Source organism: Typha latifolia, chromosome 1 (assembly GCF_019914945.1).
Source record: "Typha latifolia isolate L0001 chromosome 1, TyphaL0001v2, whole genome shotgun sequence".
Classification (NCBI taxonomy): domain Eukaryota; kingdom Viridiplantae; phylum Streptophyta; class Magnoliopsida; order Poales; family Typhaceae; genus Typha; species Typha latifolia.
The window spans coordinates 19,556,043-19,575,583 of NC_133086.1; the positions used below are offsets into that span (position 1 = coordinate 19,556,043).

The following is a 19,541-nucleotide window of genomic DNA, read 5'->3' on the forward strand; positions in this document are numbered from 1 at the left end:
ATGGTTTCATAGAAGCTGTAACTTGTCACCACACAAGGTTTGACTGAAATTTTCATTTATCTTACTCAAAAAATATATTGATTGCATGCGCAACAGAAAAAAATAAGAATCGAAAAGAAGAGCCGTCCCAGTGTTTGAGGTTCACAGAATAACATTTTCATTGAAGAATAAATAACTATCAATCAGGAATAGCTAAAATGAAATATTCCCACAACTATCTCACCCTGCTACGTTTGCTATGCTGTAGGATACTACATCCATTCTGATTATTGAGCCACCACCCGATCTAGACATGCCATCTCTTGGCATCCATTTGCTTGAAATAGTTGCCCTCCAAGGGCTTGAGTTGGGAGGTTCTCTTAGGTGTTGAGAGTGGAAATCAGCTTTACAGTTGAACCTAGTGCTTGAAATGAACAAGATTTCTGCCATTGGCAAGACACTAACTTTCTAGGGCAGACAGCTCGACTTCCCGAGTGCAAGGACGGTAGGCTGCAAATGTGCTGTCGTTGGAGAAGGAACCTGGATTGAAACATGTGATTCCTGTATATTTAAAGGCTTTCTGTTCACTCCTGTCCCCTAGCACTATCTGAAAAATAGAAAAAGCAAGCTATAATAAATATCTAAATTTATTTATGACATTTTTAATATGCTTTGTGATGACATACCGTGTGTGGAGTTGGATATAATCTGAGGCAGTGATCATAATTCCAAATAATAGGTTGTACAGTGAGAGGCAAGGGACAAAGATGACTCTGATGAGTGATAGTAGCAACTAGCTGAAACACGAGAATTAGTTATTTCCTGGATACAGCAGTGTCTGCTGATAACCATAAAACGAAATTAATGACTCACATGCTCAAACGGGTCACCTGTCTCTTCTGCCGAGGGTGGAACTAGACAGGATCGACGCATTCTGTAAAGAAGATCTTGCCGGAAAAATATGATTTCTTGGGTGTAAAATTTAATTCTGAGAAATTTCAATAGAAGAATCATATTAGATTTATACTTGGAGAAAGTGAGTCACCATAATACTGTAGGCTCCATGTCCTGCTTTGACTTCTGGGAAGGACATGGTACCAGGTAAAGGATCAGGCAACAGATAAACGAACTGAACTTAACCAACTCATACATGTATCTTTTCAAGGCCTACAATGCAGAATGTGAAATAAAAAGTGGTAGCCTAAAACTCAGAGATCTGTTATATAGATATGGGTGTACTTATGACAGTATCTGTCAGCCACACTCCCACACTTAACTGTTTGTTCTACATCAAGAGAATAAGATTGAGCCTTATTCCAATGAAGGAGAAGGGATAAGTTTGTAAGGACGTGGTGGCCCAAATCAATCAACTTTTTGACTCTGGGTAGTAGACTAGTAGTCAATAGTCTTATCTGATGCCTTTACTTGCTGACGAAATGATATTGTTTAAGCCTTTTCAAATTGGAGATTTGTTCAGCTCACTCTATATTAATGGACAGATCCTTGGATGAAGGTAGAATCAAGTTGAGAATCATAGCTTGCTATTCTATATTTTTTTATCCAAGCATAGATTTAGTTTCTACATATCAATATACCTACTTATCATAAGGTCACAGCCTGTAATTGCAGAACAGATATTCATCATTTTCTTCCAATCTATCTGCACATGCATCCTGTCTACAATTGTAAAGAGTAGGTCTTGTTTAAGTCAAACCTGCAGGGGTTGCTGGAGAAAATTGCATTAGGGACATGCTTCTGAAGGTCTTCAGTTAGATATTTGGGAAGCGCACACCTTGGTAGAACTTTTGATGGACCTGAAATTGTTAAAGAGCATAACCATTAACAATATATATCCGAAGTGGATTCAAGATTCACTTACAGCTCACATCTCTCCATGATTAAGCTGTGCAACAGCACAGACAATCAAATATAAAACGTAAAATTAGAATGCAAATGACATGAAGCAAATTTAACCAAGATTTACAAGAACTATGAACCAGATAAAAAAAAGATTTATGTACAGGACAACAAAAATAGAATAGGTATGCCCAACCCTACTTGTATCCTACTCATTCTATAAGAATCGGCTGAATGCAACTAGTTAAGATGTTACCAGATCAATAGCATTAGCAAATGGGAAGCTCTGAATAGGAGATTTGGAAGTACCTGCATCATCTGGGCCTGGAATAAGCAAAAAACGGCTATGTTCTTTTATTCTAGGGCGAGCTTCAATCATTTCACCAAGCTTTGCAAACTGCATTCTGCATATCATCACCCTTGTTAAAATCCCAAAAAGGAAACAGACTAGATATTTTGACTTGCAAATGGAAACTAGAATCAAGAATTTCTTGTTTGGATATGTCAGAGAAATACCTGACCTGAGATTTGAGAAAGAATTAAAAGAAAGATTGCAGGGATGAGAACAGAAATTTCCCATTAGAACAAATAGGGAAGGAACCACCTCCACACTTTCATAACCATCCAAGACAATAGCTAGCTTCTCCATAGTCTTCTCTACGACATAAGAAAGCTGAACATTCTGAGAAGAAGCTTAAACAAATAAAAGTTGGACAAAATCAACAAGTAGTGGCTGTACCTCTTCATTGTCCAACCAAACATCTGAAAGTACAACAAACATGTCATTCACTGCCTTCTTTTCCAGGCCTGACAATCTGAGCTGTTGGACATCAAAAGGAAAAGGATTGTCATAAAATTGTAGGCTCTCAATTATGATTTGGTGCTTTATCATGCAAAAGAAGGAATTTATGGACTTTACAGTTTCTTCATTTGAAAGTACACCACCACCAAAGAAATCAAGGCCCATTAGGAGTGAAAGTGAGGCTTCTCTATCCTCCAAAGGCGGAAACCCACATGTATTGACCTATATATCAGCCCTAAATCAGCAATATTATCTGAAAGCTTCTAACACGAGAGTAGATGAGATGAAAAAAAATTCACTGATCTGATCAGCAGAAATAAAAAAATATCTAGATAATTAAATAAACAATACGTAGTGCAATTCCAAATCTTCCTATAAATTTTTTTTTGAGCAGGGAACTTTTGGAGGCTATAGTAAATAAGTTTCTCTGAGGTCTTCATAAGTTTGACATGACATGTTTCTTCAGTATAATATGGAAATTGCATTCAAATTTAGAAACATTTCCATGTTTCAACAAAAGAGGTCAATCATTGAGGTGATTTTTAAAGGACAACTTGGAATGTCATCATTTATAGACTCTGCAAGGGTATTATAAGTGCTTACGAATATATCCAGATCTACAAAGAAACAATGTTTCTCCTAACCTTCTCTAGCACAAGCTATGACAAAAGGAGCATTATCACTTTCTATAAAATAATAAAATATGACCCACGTAGAAAGACCATTAACATAAACTACAATATCACAGAGGTCCGCAAATCAAGTAAAATTGATGACAAGAAAAGAATGTCTGACCTGAAAAATCCCATTTGAAAGCAGCTCTCCTTCTGCTACAATTATTGTATTCTCAACAAAGAACCCTGAGGTGATTTTGTGTTGTATATTAAGGAAAAAAATATGTTCCAATAATTTCCTTTGTCAAGGAGGAAAATAATAAAAGTGAAAGGTATAGTTTGACGACTAAAAGGAGATTTGTTACTTTCATGCAATCTATCATTAAACTTTAAGAAGGCTTAATACGACGAAAATTTTATTAATTACTTTATTGCCGGTATATTACAGGTTAAATCGTACAATATATTTTGCTACAATGCAAGATGTTTCCTTATGAATTAGCCAACTATTCTCTTGCACATAACTGAATGGTACAACTTGCAAAGATGTATTGACTTATTAAGCAAACAAAAACACAGGATGGAGCACAAAGTGATGAAAATTGTAGCTGAATAGTAAAGAAATTAGAAGGCATAGGCAAACAATTTGATTAAGCACATAGTTTCAATTTTCAAGAAGAGATAACTAGATTTCTAGTCATCTAAGTTTACTAGGATAACTTTGATTTCATTACTGACCAACTTTTCCTCCTTTTTTTGCCTCTTTCAGGTTTAACAAGAATGTTCGCTTATTGCTTCTGTTGGAGCATTCCTGCATTTCATTCATGAATGATCTACTTGGTGGCAATAAAGTCACCATAGAACTTTCATTTAATTCATTTTACTATGAATATGTTGTCAAGTACATCAAATCACCAGCCCAGTAAATAGGTAATATAATTTCAAAATTAAGCGCCTTAAGGATATAGCATTGGACAAGTCAATTGGCACTGCCGCAGTCAGATCCTCCAAGTAAAATTGGCGTTCTTCTAACTGAGAAATCACCCCCATAATCCATCTTCTTCCGGAGCATCCAATTAAAGATTGGATAGGAGTTATCTGCATCCAATAGATATTACAAATATAACTCAATGGACCAAGAAAAACCCATGGTGGACGCCCAAAAAAAAGTAGTCAAAACAAAGTCAGCTAGAAATGCAATGTATCTCATTAATCATACAAATGATAAAGAGCAAAGGATAAAAAATTTGGTCAACGAACAAGCTAAAAAACTGTACCTCACAGCTCTCGGCTCCAGTCATTTCAGTATCAAATGCTGGTCTAGAGAAGTATTTATCACGAGAGAGCCTCTGAAGCAGCAGCTGATACCTATCTCTATACAGAGCAGCTTTATCACCAGCTTGCCCATGGATGGGCAACTTCCCTGTATGTCTTCATCCACAAACAACAAAAATTAGCATTAAAAAGAAGCATTTTTTAAATCTAAAATCTCGTCATATGCATTCCGTTGGGATAGTCCCAAATGAATCCCACTAATTTGATTATTTAAAAAAAAAAACACTCCTTTCTCTACTTTACACGACATAGCAACGAGAAAAGAGGGTTTTGGTAAGAAAATTAGAGGGAGGTCTTTTAAAGAGCATACTCGTAGAAGACTTTCTTGATGGAATCGTATTGAAACCTAGGAACCACAAACGCATCGATCACCCGGAGAGCTGTGCGGCTGCTCGTTGCCGAGGAGCTCGGATCCACGGCGACTTCGGCCTCCAGCAAAAGACTAACCACTCGATGGATAGCCTCCTTGTCCAAAATCGACGATTTAACTGTGGATTTTCAGCGGAAAAAAAAAGAAGAGATTTTGGCTTAGGGAAAAGAATATAGGTTTAGAAGAAGAGAGTGAGAGTGGAAAATTGGGAGGACGAAAGAGGTTTACGAGACTCCTTGTCGATCTCGTCAATTAGGAGGTCTAGGGCATCGTCCTCGGCGTCAGGGAAGTGGGAAAGGAAGGCGAGCACCTCCTCCAAGGCCTCCACTTTTAGGGTAAAACCTCGCAGTCGAAACTTTCGCTGCACCTTCTTCCTAGTTCCTGCGGCTCCCATGGATCTCTCTCTCTCTCTCTCTCTCTCTCTCTCTCTCTGTTGTGGAAATGGCGGGAAACGGATAAGGAATTGGAAAACGGCGGCAAATTGAAGGCGGCGTAGAGGGGGCGACATAGAAGAAAAGTCAAGAGCTTAACTCACGTGCCACGCACGAGAATCCGGATTAACGGTTCCAAGTACGAGTTATGGCCCAATTATCCGGATCTTTCTTGGGCTTTAGCCTGAGCCCATTTTCTCTTTTGGGACCTTTTCTTTCCCTTTCTTATCTTTTTTAAGATTACCCCATCGACCCAATCATCTAATAGAATTAGGAGCAGATCAAAATATCCAAACTTTCTTAGCCTCCTGACCTAATCTTCCGTAAGAGTAGATCACCAATTTATTACTTTATTAATTGAACTGGTCAGAAATACTCAGCAGATCAAACCTAAGAGAAGACCACCTCACTCTCTTTCCCATCTCCTAAGAAGCGGTCTGCCAGAAAGGCTGCAATAAGAGTAGGGAGATGGCATGAAGAGGTTAAGAGGCCAATGTACTAATTTTGCACAAACTTCCAATGGGTGGATATGACCCTTCTTCCTTGTGGGCATACAAGTATTACGTATGCCCAGTTTGGCCACATTAAAGCCCATATGAATTGGCTCTGTGTCGTTTTCCCTTTCAATGAGAACAATCTCATTACTTCCAGCTAATCTAACGTGAGGCACAAGTGGGAGATTAGTTACTCTCTCACATGGCTTTGGGATTAGACCGTAATTGGGTTTTTTGTTTATGGACTAACATACAAACTGTGGCTATGATTACAACGAGTAGTTTATTGCATATTTTGTATCATATATATAGGTGATAACTTTATTTGCCCAATAGTGATGAACTGAGAAAGCCAAATTAGTTTATAACTTTTGTTCTCCGGCAAGTTTATTTTGCAAGTCGAGTTTATGTGATTATGTCGACATAGATACTGTACCAACAAACTCAACTCTTCTAAAAATTAAATCATAACGGATCCAAATCTTTATGCAATGGTGGAACTAATTAAACGTTTCAGAAAAGAGAAGAGAGAGAGAGAGAGAGAGAGAGAGAGAGAGAGAAAGAGAATATGAGATTAAGCATTAATTATTTAACACCACAAAGGAGAGGAGAAAAGTAGATTTTTTTTTTCCAACCAACCTGAATAGACAACAAGCACATGCGCTGCACATCCCACAAAGGTCACAGCGGAGGGAATAAAGAGTAATAAAAAATAGTCTCAAAACTACATAAGACTGCCTCTTTTCTGCAGCAAAACGAACCCCCCACAGTTAACAAAGATGCCTCATGATCTATAGTTTTTACAACATATCACAAGACCATGCTGGCATGCATTATACTAATCCAAAAAATAATGCTAGTAGTATACTTTCTAGCATTAGCAACAAGTGAAAACAATATATGTAGTTGTAGTTGCACCAAGCTAATAATGCAATACCTTCTCTTACTTCTTACTTTGGAACTATATAATTAAGAATATGGGAAAAGGAATGAGTAGAGTTGGAGTGCAATAGAATTTGCATGATTTCTAACCAACATTGGATTCACAAAAGTACCAAAGCACAAGATATAAGTAGTGTAAAACTTTCTTACTGCTCCATATTAAACCATAGCTTCGCTGCCATTGAGAGTTGATGGTGGTAGCACTGGTGATTGCAAAGCAGTTGATGACCCGGAATTATCATTCATTTCATCAAGCAAGCTACTAATAGACCGAGCCTTCACCATTCCAATGCTCTTCCTCCTCGCCTTCGCCATCTTCTCTTCGTCGTTGTCCTCCTCCTCCTCCCCCTCCTCCTTCACCCCCTCGAGTACTTCTGAATACTGAGGCTGCAGCATTAGCTCTTCTTCTTCTTCTTCTTGTGGTACGCGCCGCCTGAGATTATTACTACCCAATTGCCCTCGAACGCTAGTCATGCTCCGCAGCCTTCCCTTGCCTAGATGGTGCTCGCAAAGAGAGTATCCGACGAGCGTTTGCTGGCAGCACCGCCACCCTCTTCCGTTGACGCGGCTACATCTCGAACCCTCCATTAGCGCCGCGGCGTGGCTCCTCTTTCGTTTCCTTCCTTGGTTGATGTCGTCGTCCACTGTTACACCATTGGGTAGCTTGGCATCACTGTTATTAGAACTAGTGCAACTCTTCTTGGACTTCCTCTCCTTTTCCAATCCATTATGATCATAAGTTCCCAACTTTTTCTTCGAATCTGACACTTCTAACCTGGGAAGACAAAGGAGATGAAGTGTTTTGCATATTTCTTTGTGCATTAGTGCAGTATCACAAGCTTGAGATGTGTGTGGATGGATGCATGGGTAGATGTGGGATGGTGGGATGTCATGATGGGGTCAAGCTGGCACGCATGGCATTAACAACAAGATGGGATCCTTTTTTCCCTCTTTTTTTACCACCATAGAATGAGATATAACAAGACATTTCCTAAAGGAGAGAGAAGGGGGGATCACAATCCCTTTCTTTTTTTTTACCAACCTCTTATTACTATTAACTTGGCCTGCATCCCATCTCCTAGTGGAATCCACCATCTCTTCCTCTTCCTTCTTCTTCTTCTGCTTCTGCTTCTGCTCCTCCACCCCCTGATCACCAAGATGCATGAGACCCAAATAGCCATTTTCCAACCAATACTCAATCCCCGTTGCATTTTGAAGAGAAGAAATAGTAGACAACTAAATACCTGCGCATGGATAGGATTTGGGGGAGGAGGACTGCGACAACTTGGGATGAGGTGGGTTGAGCTCCTCTTTCCCACGATGGTCTGATCCCTCTTGGTAGAACCCTCTCCTAAACCACGCCCATCTGGGTGCAATAACCCTTCTCTTCGTCCTCCCACTCCTATTTCTCTCTCGTTTGAGTCATCTCTTGCTCCATTTGGTGGTGGGAGAAGTGGGGTGGATGGATCTGAGGTTAGAGAGGAAGGAAATGGAGGTCTCCTTCGAATCCTCATAGATGAGATCAGGAGAGATGGATGGATGAGGACAGAGAGGAGAGAGGAGAGAGAGAGAGAGAGAGAGAGAGATTTTTGGAAGAGTGCAAAGGCTCTCCTCAAAGTGGGTTAAATATTAAAGAGGGGCTTTTTGGTTGGGACTTTATTTCCATAATTCCATTTATGTTTACTATGTATGATGCTGTTCCAGCACCTAGCTTAGATGCACGCAAAGAAGGTGGGGCTAGCATTTCGGATCCTCTCCACTGATCCGATTAGGGTCCGAAACTTGATGGGCCTAATGGACCGGGCTTACTGGCTTGAACTTGATACGGGTCGGACCGTCGGAGCATGCAGTTAAATACGTTGGCACGATCAGGCTGTTAAAAGTGGTGTTTTCTTTTCTTTTTCTGAGGTTAGGAGATGTAAACTATTCATGTATTCTCTTTCGGACGCGATCATATGAATCAGACAAGAATTTTAGCAATCACTGATTGCGTCGATAACGTCCCAGATTGACCCATCTAGATCGTGTGAACACCGAAAATGAGGTTGAGGAAGAAGAAGGTATACCTATCACATGATATTGTCGTAATAACTAGACAAGGAAAGAGATATAAACTTTGGCCCATGGGGACCAAACACACATGAAAAGGCCATGGAGTTGAGCATCTCCCTGGCCTTCCAATTAATTCTGGACGTGGGTGCCACCGTGTACGACAGCAACTTGCCAACGATATCACGCCAATCCCAACAGGAAGGACCTATCGCAAGCCAACTTAAGCTAATAAGATTCACTGGTTCTGAGACTTTTTTTTTAATATATATAGTTGAAAGTTTCATCTGGTGAATGGTATTTAAAAGAGGATAAAAAATAAAATAAAAAGAATGAGCAATTTAGCAATCAACGTCGTAATTAAGGTTTTGGGGACGAAGTAGTTGCTCTCAAGAGGGTTTTGATTAAATGGACCAACCAACCCTTTTACTGAGCGTCCGGATCATCTATCTATTTGCCGGCTGACTAAAGATTGTCTGATTAAGCCGCAAATATCATAACTTTTTTTTTCTAAAGATGAGCATTAACAACGAACTTGAAGCAAGATATCTAGTTCAACTTGAAAAAAGCTTCATAATCTCCATTATGGCCCAGATAGTTAAAACGATTCATTTTATATGAGTATTTTAGGGTTTGAATTCTAACAGTATTTCAACTTCTCTGAATTTTTTTTTTATATTTGCAATAAAATTCAACTCCATATCCAAATCAAACTACATCCATTGGATTCAATAATGATTTACTCCATTTCGGCCCGAACTTTAAACACCGTGGACTTGACTATAACGGGCCTCTCTGGGCCGACATAATTCTACGGCCTAGATTTTACTGACGCCCTATAGAAAACGGTATGGGCCTATATTTCTTCCGACATCTCCTTGGCTTACAAAATGGCTATTAAGATATAAAGTCGCATTAGCCGCTATAATTTACCTCTAAAGAGAGTGACCAAAATAAAAGGAAAAACAGAGAGAAAATTTGTCTTCCAACTACGAATGATAATTACCTACCGTTGTTTGATTACTATGTAATTATGAAAGCACTCCCTCCCAATCTAAGTAGAAATCTTCTATCTTCTTGTAGTCTCTTTTCTCCTTTGTATGTAGTTAGTGACTATCTACCTCATAATTTTAACTCCCCACGCAAAGGCGGGTGGTTTTCCTTCGCAATCATATTTTTCTTGACTCAAAAAGTAAATTTTTATGAGCGCGTCGCTATAATTACCGCTATGATTACTGAAGCAAACATAAAGATTTTCTTTGTACGCCATCATCTTTCCCATAACTTTGTAATCATTATTTGTTAGGCAGAACCAATTCATCCTAACCCCTTTTTTTTCTCAAGGAAAAGAGTTGAAACTTCAATGGTTGATAGCATCAACCATCAACCGCGTGGATGAAGTATGGAAAGAGTTTCAAACTTATAATTATAGCTTGACTAATTAAAATGGCTTTCTGATTTACAAACACTAATTTAGTCATTAAGTCACCCCATTGCCGTAGAGGGAAAACTATGTATGCCCCCAATTACGTGGTAAAATATAGTGTATATAAATGAGGTCGCTAACAGTCAAATATGTCACTAAGAATAAGACTTTTATAAGGTTGAATAACTGAAGAAAAAAGAAAGATTGGGAAAACGTCAAACGCATCACGGGACGGATTGATGTAAATAACTTTACAACCTTATTCGAGAATCTTATTATTAGGGCTACACCGAGCCTTGGAGTTGGTCAAAAGGAACAAAAAAAAACAAAGTTATCCAGCGTTTTCCAAGTAATACTGCCGTCAAAACAATATAAAATTCCTTCCATCCTTTTGATCCTCCTCACTAGAGACTCATTGATTTGGTCAAAGCAACGACAAAAAGGAAGTCCTCGGAGTGCAAACTCCATGCGTATCCATTCTTAGATCCAGATGATTGCAGAATGCATGCTCGCCAAATTGGTCTCCTCTACCTCCCTTCCCTTTGTTTCAGTGTGCTTCTTTCTCCTTCTCCTCCTCCTCCTCCTCCATGAGATGAGACCATGACTCACGAGTCATGAGAGAGAGAGAGAGAGAGAGAGAGAGAGAGAGAGAGAGAGAGAGAGAGGTTGTTGGCATGCATCATTCCTCGTCGCCATCATTATATTACATGGGGGTGGACCTATATATCATCACTATTTGCTATAGTGTGTGGTCCCTTGGGCAGTAGCTATTCCCCTCTTTTCTACTTTCCCTCTCCTTTTATTTATTTATTTATTATTATCCGAGTTATGATTATGCATGGAAGATAGTATGATTTGGGATGTGGGTTGGGCGGGAGGGCATGCAATGACTCTATCCTCTGTTCTTGTCTACCCGTCTCTCTGGATAGTTGCTTTATAAATAACAACCTTAAAATATATAAATTACTCTGATAATTAATTCCAACGAATAGTAATGTATCGTACGATATTTATTTTGACAATTTGATCCCATTAAAAAAAGAAACAAATTAAAATGGTGGAGCTGTGGCCGGCCGAATCGGGTCAATCTCATTAGCAACTAAATTCCCTAATAATAAATCAACTAAATGTGTATCATCCAATAGGAGTAGGGTAGGAGAGAGGAGGAGGAATTCTGACAAGGAAAAGGAAAGGGCTTGGAGGGAGGGAGGGAGATGTCATGCTTCTGCATTTGATCTGAGGTTGAGACATGATTGCTCGGAGCATGTGCCATGATTGACCACACGAGACTCCACAGGCAAAAGAGATACCTACACACACAGACACCAGTAGCAGCAGTACTACTACTCAACCCCATGCCTAGCTTGCCTCTGCCCTCCTACTACTTGCCCGGCCCCCCCTCCTCCTCTCCCCCATATTCACCATTATGCCACTCGTCTACACACCTGCAATGGGTTAATGGATGAAATGGATAGGAATTGGGAAGGAGGAGGAGGAGAAAGAACCCAAAAGTGGAGCGGGCCATTCTTGTAATTTTCTACCGAAACAAAAAAGTCTTGGGAATTTGGCCGAGATAGCAATCATCACAAGTCATTAATTAGTAGGAACGGAGATAGATAATGTTAGTCCTACTTAGGCTGCTACTAGTAGTAGTAGTAGTAGTAGTAGTAGTACTCTCTAGTAGTAGTGGTTCTGCTACTATACATCGCATCATTATGGAAGGAGGAAACAAAACATAAAAGCTGAGTCCAATGTTGAATCTGAGACAAACTAGTAATATAACACCAATAAGAATAATGGACAAGGGGAGGCATGTCCATAGTTGTCGGTCATCAGTATCGATTGATATCTTTGGAAGGATGATGATGATGCATGGGAAATACCCAGCCATGTTGGCCATCAACTTTTTATCGCCTACTCTTTCCAATATATCTAAAACGTATTCCTTTTTGTACGAGAGGTCTTTGCATGCGAGGGAGGCGTGGCTACATCCTATATTTGGATGCTAAGCAATATGTAGAAGATCAATGGGATCAATAATGATTTATACCCAGCAATCATATGACAGAATGATTGGAGCTGGAATACGTTAAAAGTGAGTGGCAGTTGGTACGCAATGCGACTCATTATCATGTCATCGGCACTCATACTTCATGAACACTTCCTATCGATAACAATGACAACTAATTACTCTAAACTCAGGCATCACGAACCCTAGCTTTGATTATAAAGTATTGTTAGTTTGTAGAAATATTTTATAAAGACCATTGGCATTGGATTATTTGGAACGGGCACAATGTGGTAAGGAACTGATCACCCTGCTACCATCCAATCAGTCAAACTAGCTAAATCCACGCGTGCTCAGGGATCCACTCTCACTCTTCCATCACATCGTCCGTACACCATCCCAGCATCCTATCCAGGAAAACGGACGGCTGTGATGTAGCCAGCCGTACCGAGGATGGCCCACCGACGGGCCCCATCTTAGTGCTGGATTCGGGTCGTCGCCGTGGTCCTCAACGCCGGCGCCCCACGCGCGACGCTGAGGCAAGACGTTATGGCGGTGGGACCCGTACATGGCATCGAGATTCGTGCTTCGGCCCTCAGCCGTCGGGTTCTGTGATTCTTCCGTTGCCGGGTGGATGTCGTCACCGTCCCGGTAAGCAAAGCGAGGGGGGGTGGGGTGGGGCGCGAAAGGAGACCAAATCAATCAAGAAGAAATAATGGCAGTGGGGTCCAGTGAGGGCACAAGGCGTCGACCGTAGTAATGATTGCCCCTGATGACGCTGTCTCCTCCACGCGGACAGTTGTCCCCGCCTCGCCGCGGTTGATTATCATTGCCTCCTCCCGGTACCGCATACACGGTTCGGATACTGATCCAAATAGCAGTAAATTCATATATATCATTTCTATTCATCTACCAATGCAAAAATTAGTCATCATATTTGTTAACTAATTATACATACAGTAGCCGTATTTTATTCCTAAAATATATAAAAGGTCATAATATAATTACTAAATTTTATAGGTAGTTAATTAATATATATACACGAAAATAGGTTAGAGATTCATATAAAAATATTATATCACTACTTTTATAATACTTTAAACTAAATGAAACATGAATATAGATATAAAATAAGAGAAATTATATTTTATTATGCCTAAATTTATTTCGATCCTACGATAAAACATACTAAAAGAAATACACTATCTCGTATTTCATCAAAGAGGCCAATGACACAATAAACTAGAACGGCTACGGGTGAAGCTACAAAGGATGAGAGGCAGAGCACGAGCTCTCCACAAAACGAAAGGAGCTCATGCTCCCGCTACACCTCAACGAGCCAGGCACCAACGTTCAATAAACATCAAGGGCTATTTGAAAGGCATAGCAGAATAAAAGAGGAAAAAAAACTCAGTCGGGGAGAGAAGCCTCTCTTTTCATCCTGGCCAAAATAATCGAGTCAAAAAAAGAAAGAAGAGAGCAATGCGATCGGGGAACTTGAATTGGCGCTTACCTTACTAGCACGATACCGAAATGGCTTTGCTGCTGCTCAAGAGCATGCACTATATCCAACAGAACCTCCATTGTTTATTATGGGTTACTGGTACTTGATTACTAAATTACTGTACTAAAATAATTATTGTACATATACTCTTGTCTTTTAGAGTCATCCACTCCATTTTGGTCGGTGCATATTAAAAAATATATAGAATTAGTATAAAGTAAGAACTTATTTTGGGATCAAAAAATTATTCGAATTTCTCACTGGGTGTTAGTTTGCAAATAAATAATAAGTGCTAGGATAAAAATATAAAATAATATGATGTTAAGATGTGATAATTAGAATAATAAATAAAAATGATTACATTGAACGTATTACCTTTTTTTCATAGTTTAATATAAAGAGATATTTATTAATATTTTTTTATAGAGAAAGACAATAAATAAATAGGCTTAAAATCAAATAGAAAGTCTAATTTTATTTTAGAATATTTTTTTATATCCTCATATTTATTGTCATACTTATTGGGTACAAGATAATTAGATTTAATTTATCATAATTTATGCAATATAAATAGAATAAAAAATGAACGTTCAATATCAGACATTTTTTTTTACCGTAAACATATTCTACCGTATTACTAAATATATTATAGTGAAATTATATTGTTCAACTTAAATATTAATTATAATATATTATTATAAATAGTATATAAATAAGTGAGAGCAAATTGATAATTTAGGGTATGTTTGGTTTGAGACTAAGTCTTTGAACATACTTCTTAGTCATGATTTAGGTAGTTGAACTAGCCTAAGAAAAATGTGGTATTTAATTTTGAACTGGACGAAAGTTTAACTATTATTATTTTTAATGATTTAGGTTAATAATTTTTAAATAATAATATTATGTTACATTTTTAAAAGCTCATAAACCCCCGACTACTATTCATGAATTCAATTTACTATGGACTCAGTAAGTAATAAATTTTTTTTCGAAGAAACCGTAATTTGAGGGAAATTAGAGATCGATGGGAAATGATTTAATAAAAGGTCTAATGATCAATTTGATATGACATGAAAATATGAAAAATATTTATTTAAAAAAATTAAGTATGTGTCATATATTGATACTACCAATATATTATTTTTATAAAATATAAATGTAAACCAGTTATTTTAAACTCATATTAAACCTTTATGTAAATTATATAAAATAATATTTTTTTCACTGGACAAATATTCTTTAGGGTTATTTTCTTAATGTGAAAGAGGAGCTCATTTATAATTAAAAAATATATATTTCGTGGAAGATAGGTGAAAGAGAGAGGATAGAGAATATTGATAAAAATATAAAAATGATAGATATAAGTAAGTTGAAGGTATATAATTACTCTTTTGGATTGTGGAGTGTACTTGGCTAGGGATAAAAATAGTGTTTAATTACTGAAAGTGGCTAGAAATACATAACCAAATTTAGGTTTCCGAACTCAAACTAAACTAGGGTTTACATTTATGGAATAAATGCGTGAGATATTTCGGAAAAGAAAAGAAAATCCCAACTAAAACCCTAGAATAAAGACGTTCAGATATGTGCCACTTATTTAATATTCTACTCCAGTTAGTCAAATGGCTTCTTTGGGCTTCAATGCTTCCCAATAAAATAAAATAAAATAACGTACAAGCAATTTAAAACCTAGCTAGATTGTATGAGAGAGGTGAGGAGGGTGGATGACTACTGTCAAAAGGGGAAATGATGGAAAGCTGTGGGCGTTTCAATGCTCCCCATTCATCCATTCATAGGTCTAATCGGATTCCTCGGCTACAAGAATAGGAGAGGAGCAAAATAGAGGGATAGGACGCTCAGGCTCAGGCTCAGGCTCAGCGGTGTTTTGATCAGACGAGGAATTAAATAAGAGCACACGAGGCTGGTCAGCTCCACAATAAATTGGGTGCACTTATCACTCTGCCGCATGCCACGTGATCTCGTCACGTAGTGTGCTGCTGCTTACGCTTCCTTTCGACTTTCTACCACCCATAAAATAATAGGATGCAATATTTAGGCTGCCTACCAATCTAACCATTACTATTCTACTGCTGATATTTATCACGCATAATAACAATGCCAATATGTTAGTGCAACCCAACTACATAAAAAGCTTTATTCATGTAAGGTTTTTTTTTTAATTTTAAAAAAATAATAATAATTCGAATTAGGGAGACAGCTTTGGGGTTGTATTAGCCGACATGATTAAATTATCCCTTTGCACGACATTGATTTTGTTTGACTTTGTCTGCCAACTCAATTCTTGTTTCTTTTATTTATTTATTTAAGTTAGAACAAAACTTCTCTTATACAACTTAATTGGCATCATCGCTATGTTGGTATATACCTATTATCTTTCAATTAAGTATTAAGAAAAAAAATTAGAATCAATCATGATCACGTCTCCTGTGGCATGCATTATTTGAGTGTCTCTGTTGTTATAATTGACCATAATATATGTACTACATCATTGTAATTAATAGAAAAATAAAATAAAAATAAATGTCAACTCTGTTGAGTTTTTCCTCTCTTGCGATTGATTATAAACAAACAATGTCAACTAGTTGAGTTTTTGGTCTCCAATAATTGGTTGCCGATTAAATACGCAAGACGACCAAATCTATTTATAATTACATATGCTAGTAAGGAGTAACTCTGGTAGCGTAATGGCAGTAAACAACGGGAATTATAGGGACATATTGTTTATCGAAATATTATTACCAAGTAAATAGGACTTAAGTGCAAAAAATTATCCCGGAGTAGCTAAATGCAAAAGAGTAATGATTAAAAACTTATTCTAGGCAGGGCTCCATCCATCGCATAATATTTCGGACCACGGCCATCATACACATAACAGTAGCCATCATCACATATGATTGCAGCTAGAAAACAAAACCATCAGTTTGTCCCCATTATACACATAATAGACAGGGATACACATGCATACAACATTAATGACAATTTCTGCACCTTCTGATGGCCATGTATGATGTACCCACCACTAGATTTTGCATTAAGATGGTAGGAATCAAGGTTCATTAAATAAAAAGTCGAGCCCGTTATTCTAAAATCAATACTTTTTGCAATTAACACCTTGGGACTTGGCAACGCCTATATTAATTACTTTTTGAAGTAAGTCGGGATTCGGCTTTCTGATAACATACGTGGGTAGTTTATACTGTTGGGAAGCCAATGATGATTAATGAAATTATTATATTCTTCCAGTACTATTTTAAAAACTTTCAGGAAAATATTTGATTAGTTTATTATTTTGCTCTTTCTTTTTCCAGGTCACGTGTGATTTGTCAACCTGGGCTTTGTCGGTCAAACTCAGCTTGGGCTTGCAATTGATTACAGACTTCTGTTTCTATAAAACCCCCAAAGCCTTTTCTCCTCTTCTCCCCCTGCTTCCCTTTTGCTTGCTCCTTTTTCCCTTTCTCTCTCTCTCTCTCTCTCTCTCTCTCTCTCTCTCTCTCTCTCTCTCTTCCCCCTAAAACTTCGAGATGGAGCTGGGGTTGAGCTTGGGAGAGGCTCCGGCGAAGCCGATGCTTGGTGGGGAGAAGGCTTCGGCTAGGGCCGCGAAAAGGTTGGGCTTGGGGTTGGGAGTTGGGTTTGGGAGAAGGGAAGAGGAGGAGCGGGAGGAGGAAGAGGAGGAGGAGGAGGAGGAGGAAGAGAGAGAAAGTGAGGGAAACGAAAGGAGGGAAGCCATGGAGGAAGGAGAGGAGCCATCTATGCAGCTTAGCCTTCTTCCCCGGGTTCCAATGCCTCGCCATGCCTCGCCAAATCTTGGGTTCCCTTGGGCTCCTGAGACCAGTAAGAACCTCTCTACCCAATTATTTGTCCGGATGTCATCGCTTTTTACCATTTTTAACGAGATTAATGAGTTGGGTATGTTTGGATTTCTTCCAAAGGAGTAAATTTCTGACCTGGGTATTTATTAGTTTCCTAAAAATCATCCGTTTCCCCCATTCTTTTATTTGAGCAGGAAGTTTAGAAGCTTGCACAAGAGGGTTCGATGTGAACCGAGCACCATCCATGGACGAATTAGAGGAAGGCGCAGCATTGTCTTCTTCCCCCAATAGCATAGTCTCCTCCTTTCAAAGGGCGACAGCTGTAGAGCCAATGACAAGAGCTGAAGGCGAGCTCGAGAGGGCTTTATCTCGGGGGAGCGACGAAGAGGAGAATGGCTTGGCGAGAAAAAAGCTTCGCCTCTCCAAAGAGCAATCCGCCTTCCTCGAAGAGAGCTTTAAGGAGCACAACACCCTCAACCCAGTACGCTCACACCAATCTCAAATTTCATCTCAAAGTTTGAAACGTCTCAAGTAAAAAAATAAATAAAGAAAGAAATTTAACTCCTTATTCTTTGTAACAGAAGCAGAAGCTTGCTCTGGCGAAGCAGCTCAACCTCCGACCCCGACAAGTGGAAGTCTGGTTCCAGAACAGGCGAGCCAGGTAATTATATTTCCTGAGAGCGTAAAGATGTAATCTTTTGTACATAAAAATCCAATCTTTACTCCTAATTTGGAGCAGGACGAAGCTTAAGCAGACGGAGGTGGATTGCGAGTACTTGAAGCGCTGCTGCGAGACCTTGACGGAAGAGAACAGGAGGTTGCAGAAGGAGTTGGCGGAGCTGAGAGCCCTCAAAACGGCGCACCATTTCAACATGCACCTCCCGGCGACGACGCTCTCCATGTGCCCCTCCTGTGTACGCGTCGTCTCCACCTCCTCGTCCCCCTCCTCCGTCGCTGCCGCAGCCGGCGGCGGAACCGCTGGGACCGCCGGAGAACACCGGCCTTCTTCCTTTGCCGCACTCTTCTCGAAGGCTCGCTTCAACCCATTCGCTTCGCAGCCGCCGAATCAGCCGTCGGCGTCGTCATGAGCGCGCCGCCGTGGACTGCAGTGGTGTTTATTCATGTAAATATTCTCATTTTTTTGATGTTTTCTTTTAAATTTTCTTCTTAGTGAGGTTTGGAAGGAGGTGAATAGGTGATAGTTCTATAAAAGTTTTGACTTGTCATTTTTAGTGTAAATGTATATGAAACCTATCTGCTTGAAGTTGTGTTCTTCTGAAAGAAAACTGTTCCCCTTCAAGAGAACAGAAATCTCATTAAAAACTAAACAAATGATATAAAAAAGAATGCAGAAGAACAGGGGATTCTAATATTCCCACAAAACACTATCTTGGATTCTTGCACTGTGAGCAGCTCCTGGCATTAAATACCATTTGGTCGAAGTTGTTTTGGAACAAACCTGCACCTCACCCTGACCATTAAGATGAGACCAACCAAGTGTCCACCCTCTTAATGTCTTGACTTGACCGAGACCTAACCAAACAGGGCACCAATTCATAGTCCACCAATCGAATAAGCCAATAATTAATTTGATCCTCTACCGGTATTAGAAGACATGGGTGTCATTAATGTAGCATTTGGACTAGTGCAGGTGAATTAATGAATCCTTCCTCTCTGGAAGGCAAACTAATACCAAACTCCCCACTGTTTTTATTCTCTGTTTTGTTCCCCTCCTCCAACTAGTTCATTTTAATCATCATGGGCCATCTCAAAAAAAAAAAAAAAACATTTGCTCTTCCACCTTCCATCTAAATATTTTGCTTGCGTTGCAACTGTACGCTATGTGGATACTATTTACAACAGTGCATAGCATGGAGCTTTCCTTTAACCATTTGCATAT

At 39.1% G+C, this 19,541-nt stretch overlaps 3 protein-coding genes across 3 annotated transcripts; 1 reads left to right on the forward strand and 2 right to left on the reverse strand.

Moving 5' to 3' along the window:
* Window positions 1-38: 38 nt before the first annotated feature.
* LOC140780792 (DNA polymerase epsilon subunit B) lies at window positions 39-5,461 on the reverse strand. The gene is made up of 13 exons (XM_073126553.1): window positions 5,186-5,461; window positions 4,898-5,075; window positions 4,530-4,683; window positions 4,219-4,350; window positions 3,434-3,511; window positions 2,756-2,860; window positions 2,576-2,656; window positions 2,358-2,488; window positions 2,146-2,240; window positions 1,694-1,793; window positions 853-967; window positions 666-776; window positions 39-586 (listed from the first exon to the last, which is right to left on the reverse strand). Exons 1-13 carry the CDS (start codon window positions 5,349-5,351, stop codon window positions 440-442), a joined length of 1,593 nt encoding a protein of 530 aa, XP_072982654.1. The 5' UTR covers window positions 5,352-5,461; the 3' UTR covers window positions 39-439.
* A 1,218-nt stretch (window positions 5,462-6,679) lies between these two features.
* Window positions 6,680-8,426, reverse strand: LOC140780791 (uncharacterized). Its single transcript, XM_073126552.1, has 3 exons — window positions 8,069-8,426; window positions 7,867-7,970; window positions 6,680-7,599 (listed from the first exon to the last, which is right to left on the reverse strand). The coding sequence occupies exons 1-3, from the start codon at window positions 8,336-8,338 to the stop codon at window positions 6,984-6,986; spliced, it is 990 nt and encodes a 329-aa protein (XP_072982653.1). The 5' UTR covers window positions 8,339-8,426; the 3' UTR covers window positions 6,680-6,983.
* An 8,777-nt stretch (window positions 8,427-17,203) lies between these two features.
* On the forward strand, window positions 17,204-18,927 carry LOC140781437 (homeobox-leucine zipper protein HOX27-like). The gene is made up of 4 exons (XM_073127395.1): window positions 17,204-17,663; window positions 17,836-18,122; window positions 18,223-18,302; window positions 18,381-18,927. The coding sequence occupies exons 1-4, from the start codon at window positions 17,354-17,356 to the stop codon at window positions 18,727-18,729; spliced, it is 1,026 nt and encodes a 341-aa protein (XP_072983496.1). The 5' UTR covers window positions 17,204-17,353; the 3' UTR covers window positions 18,730-18,927.
* Window positions 18,928-19,541: the final 614 nt, after the last annotated feature.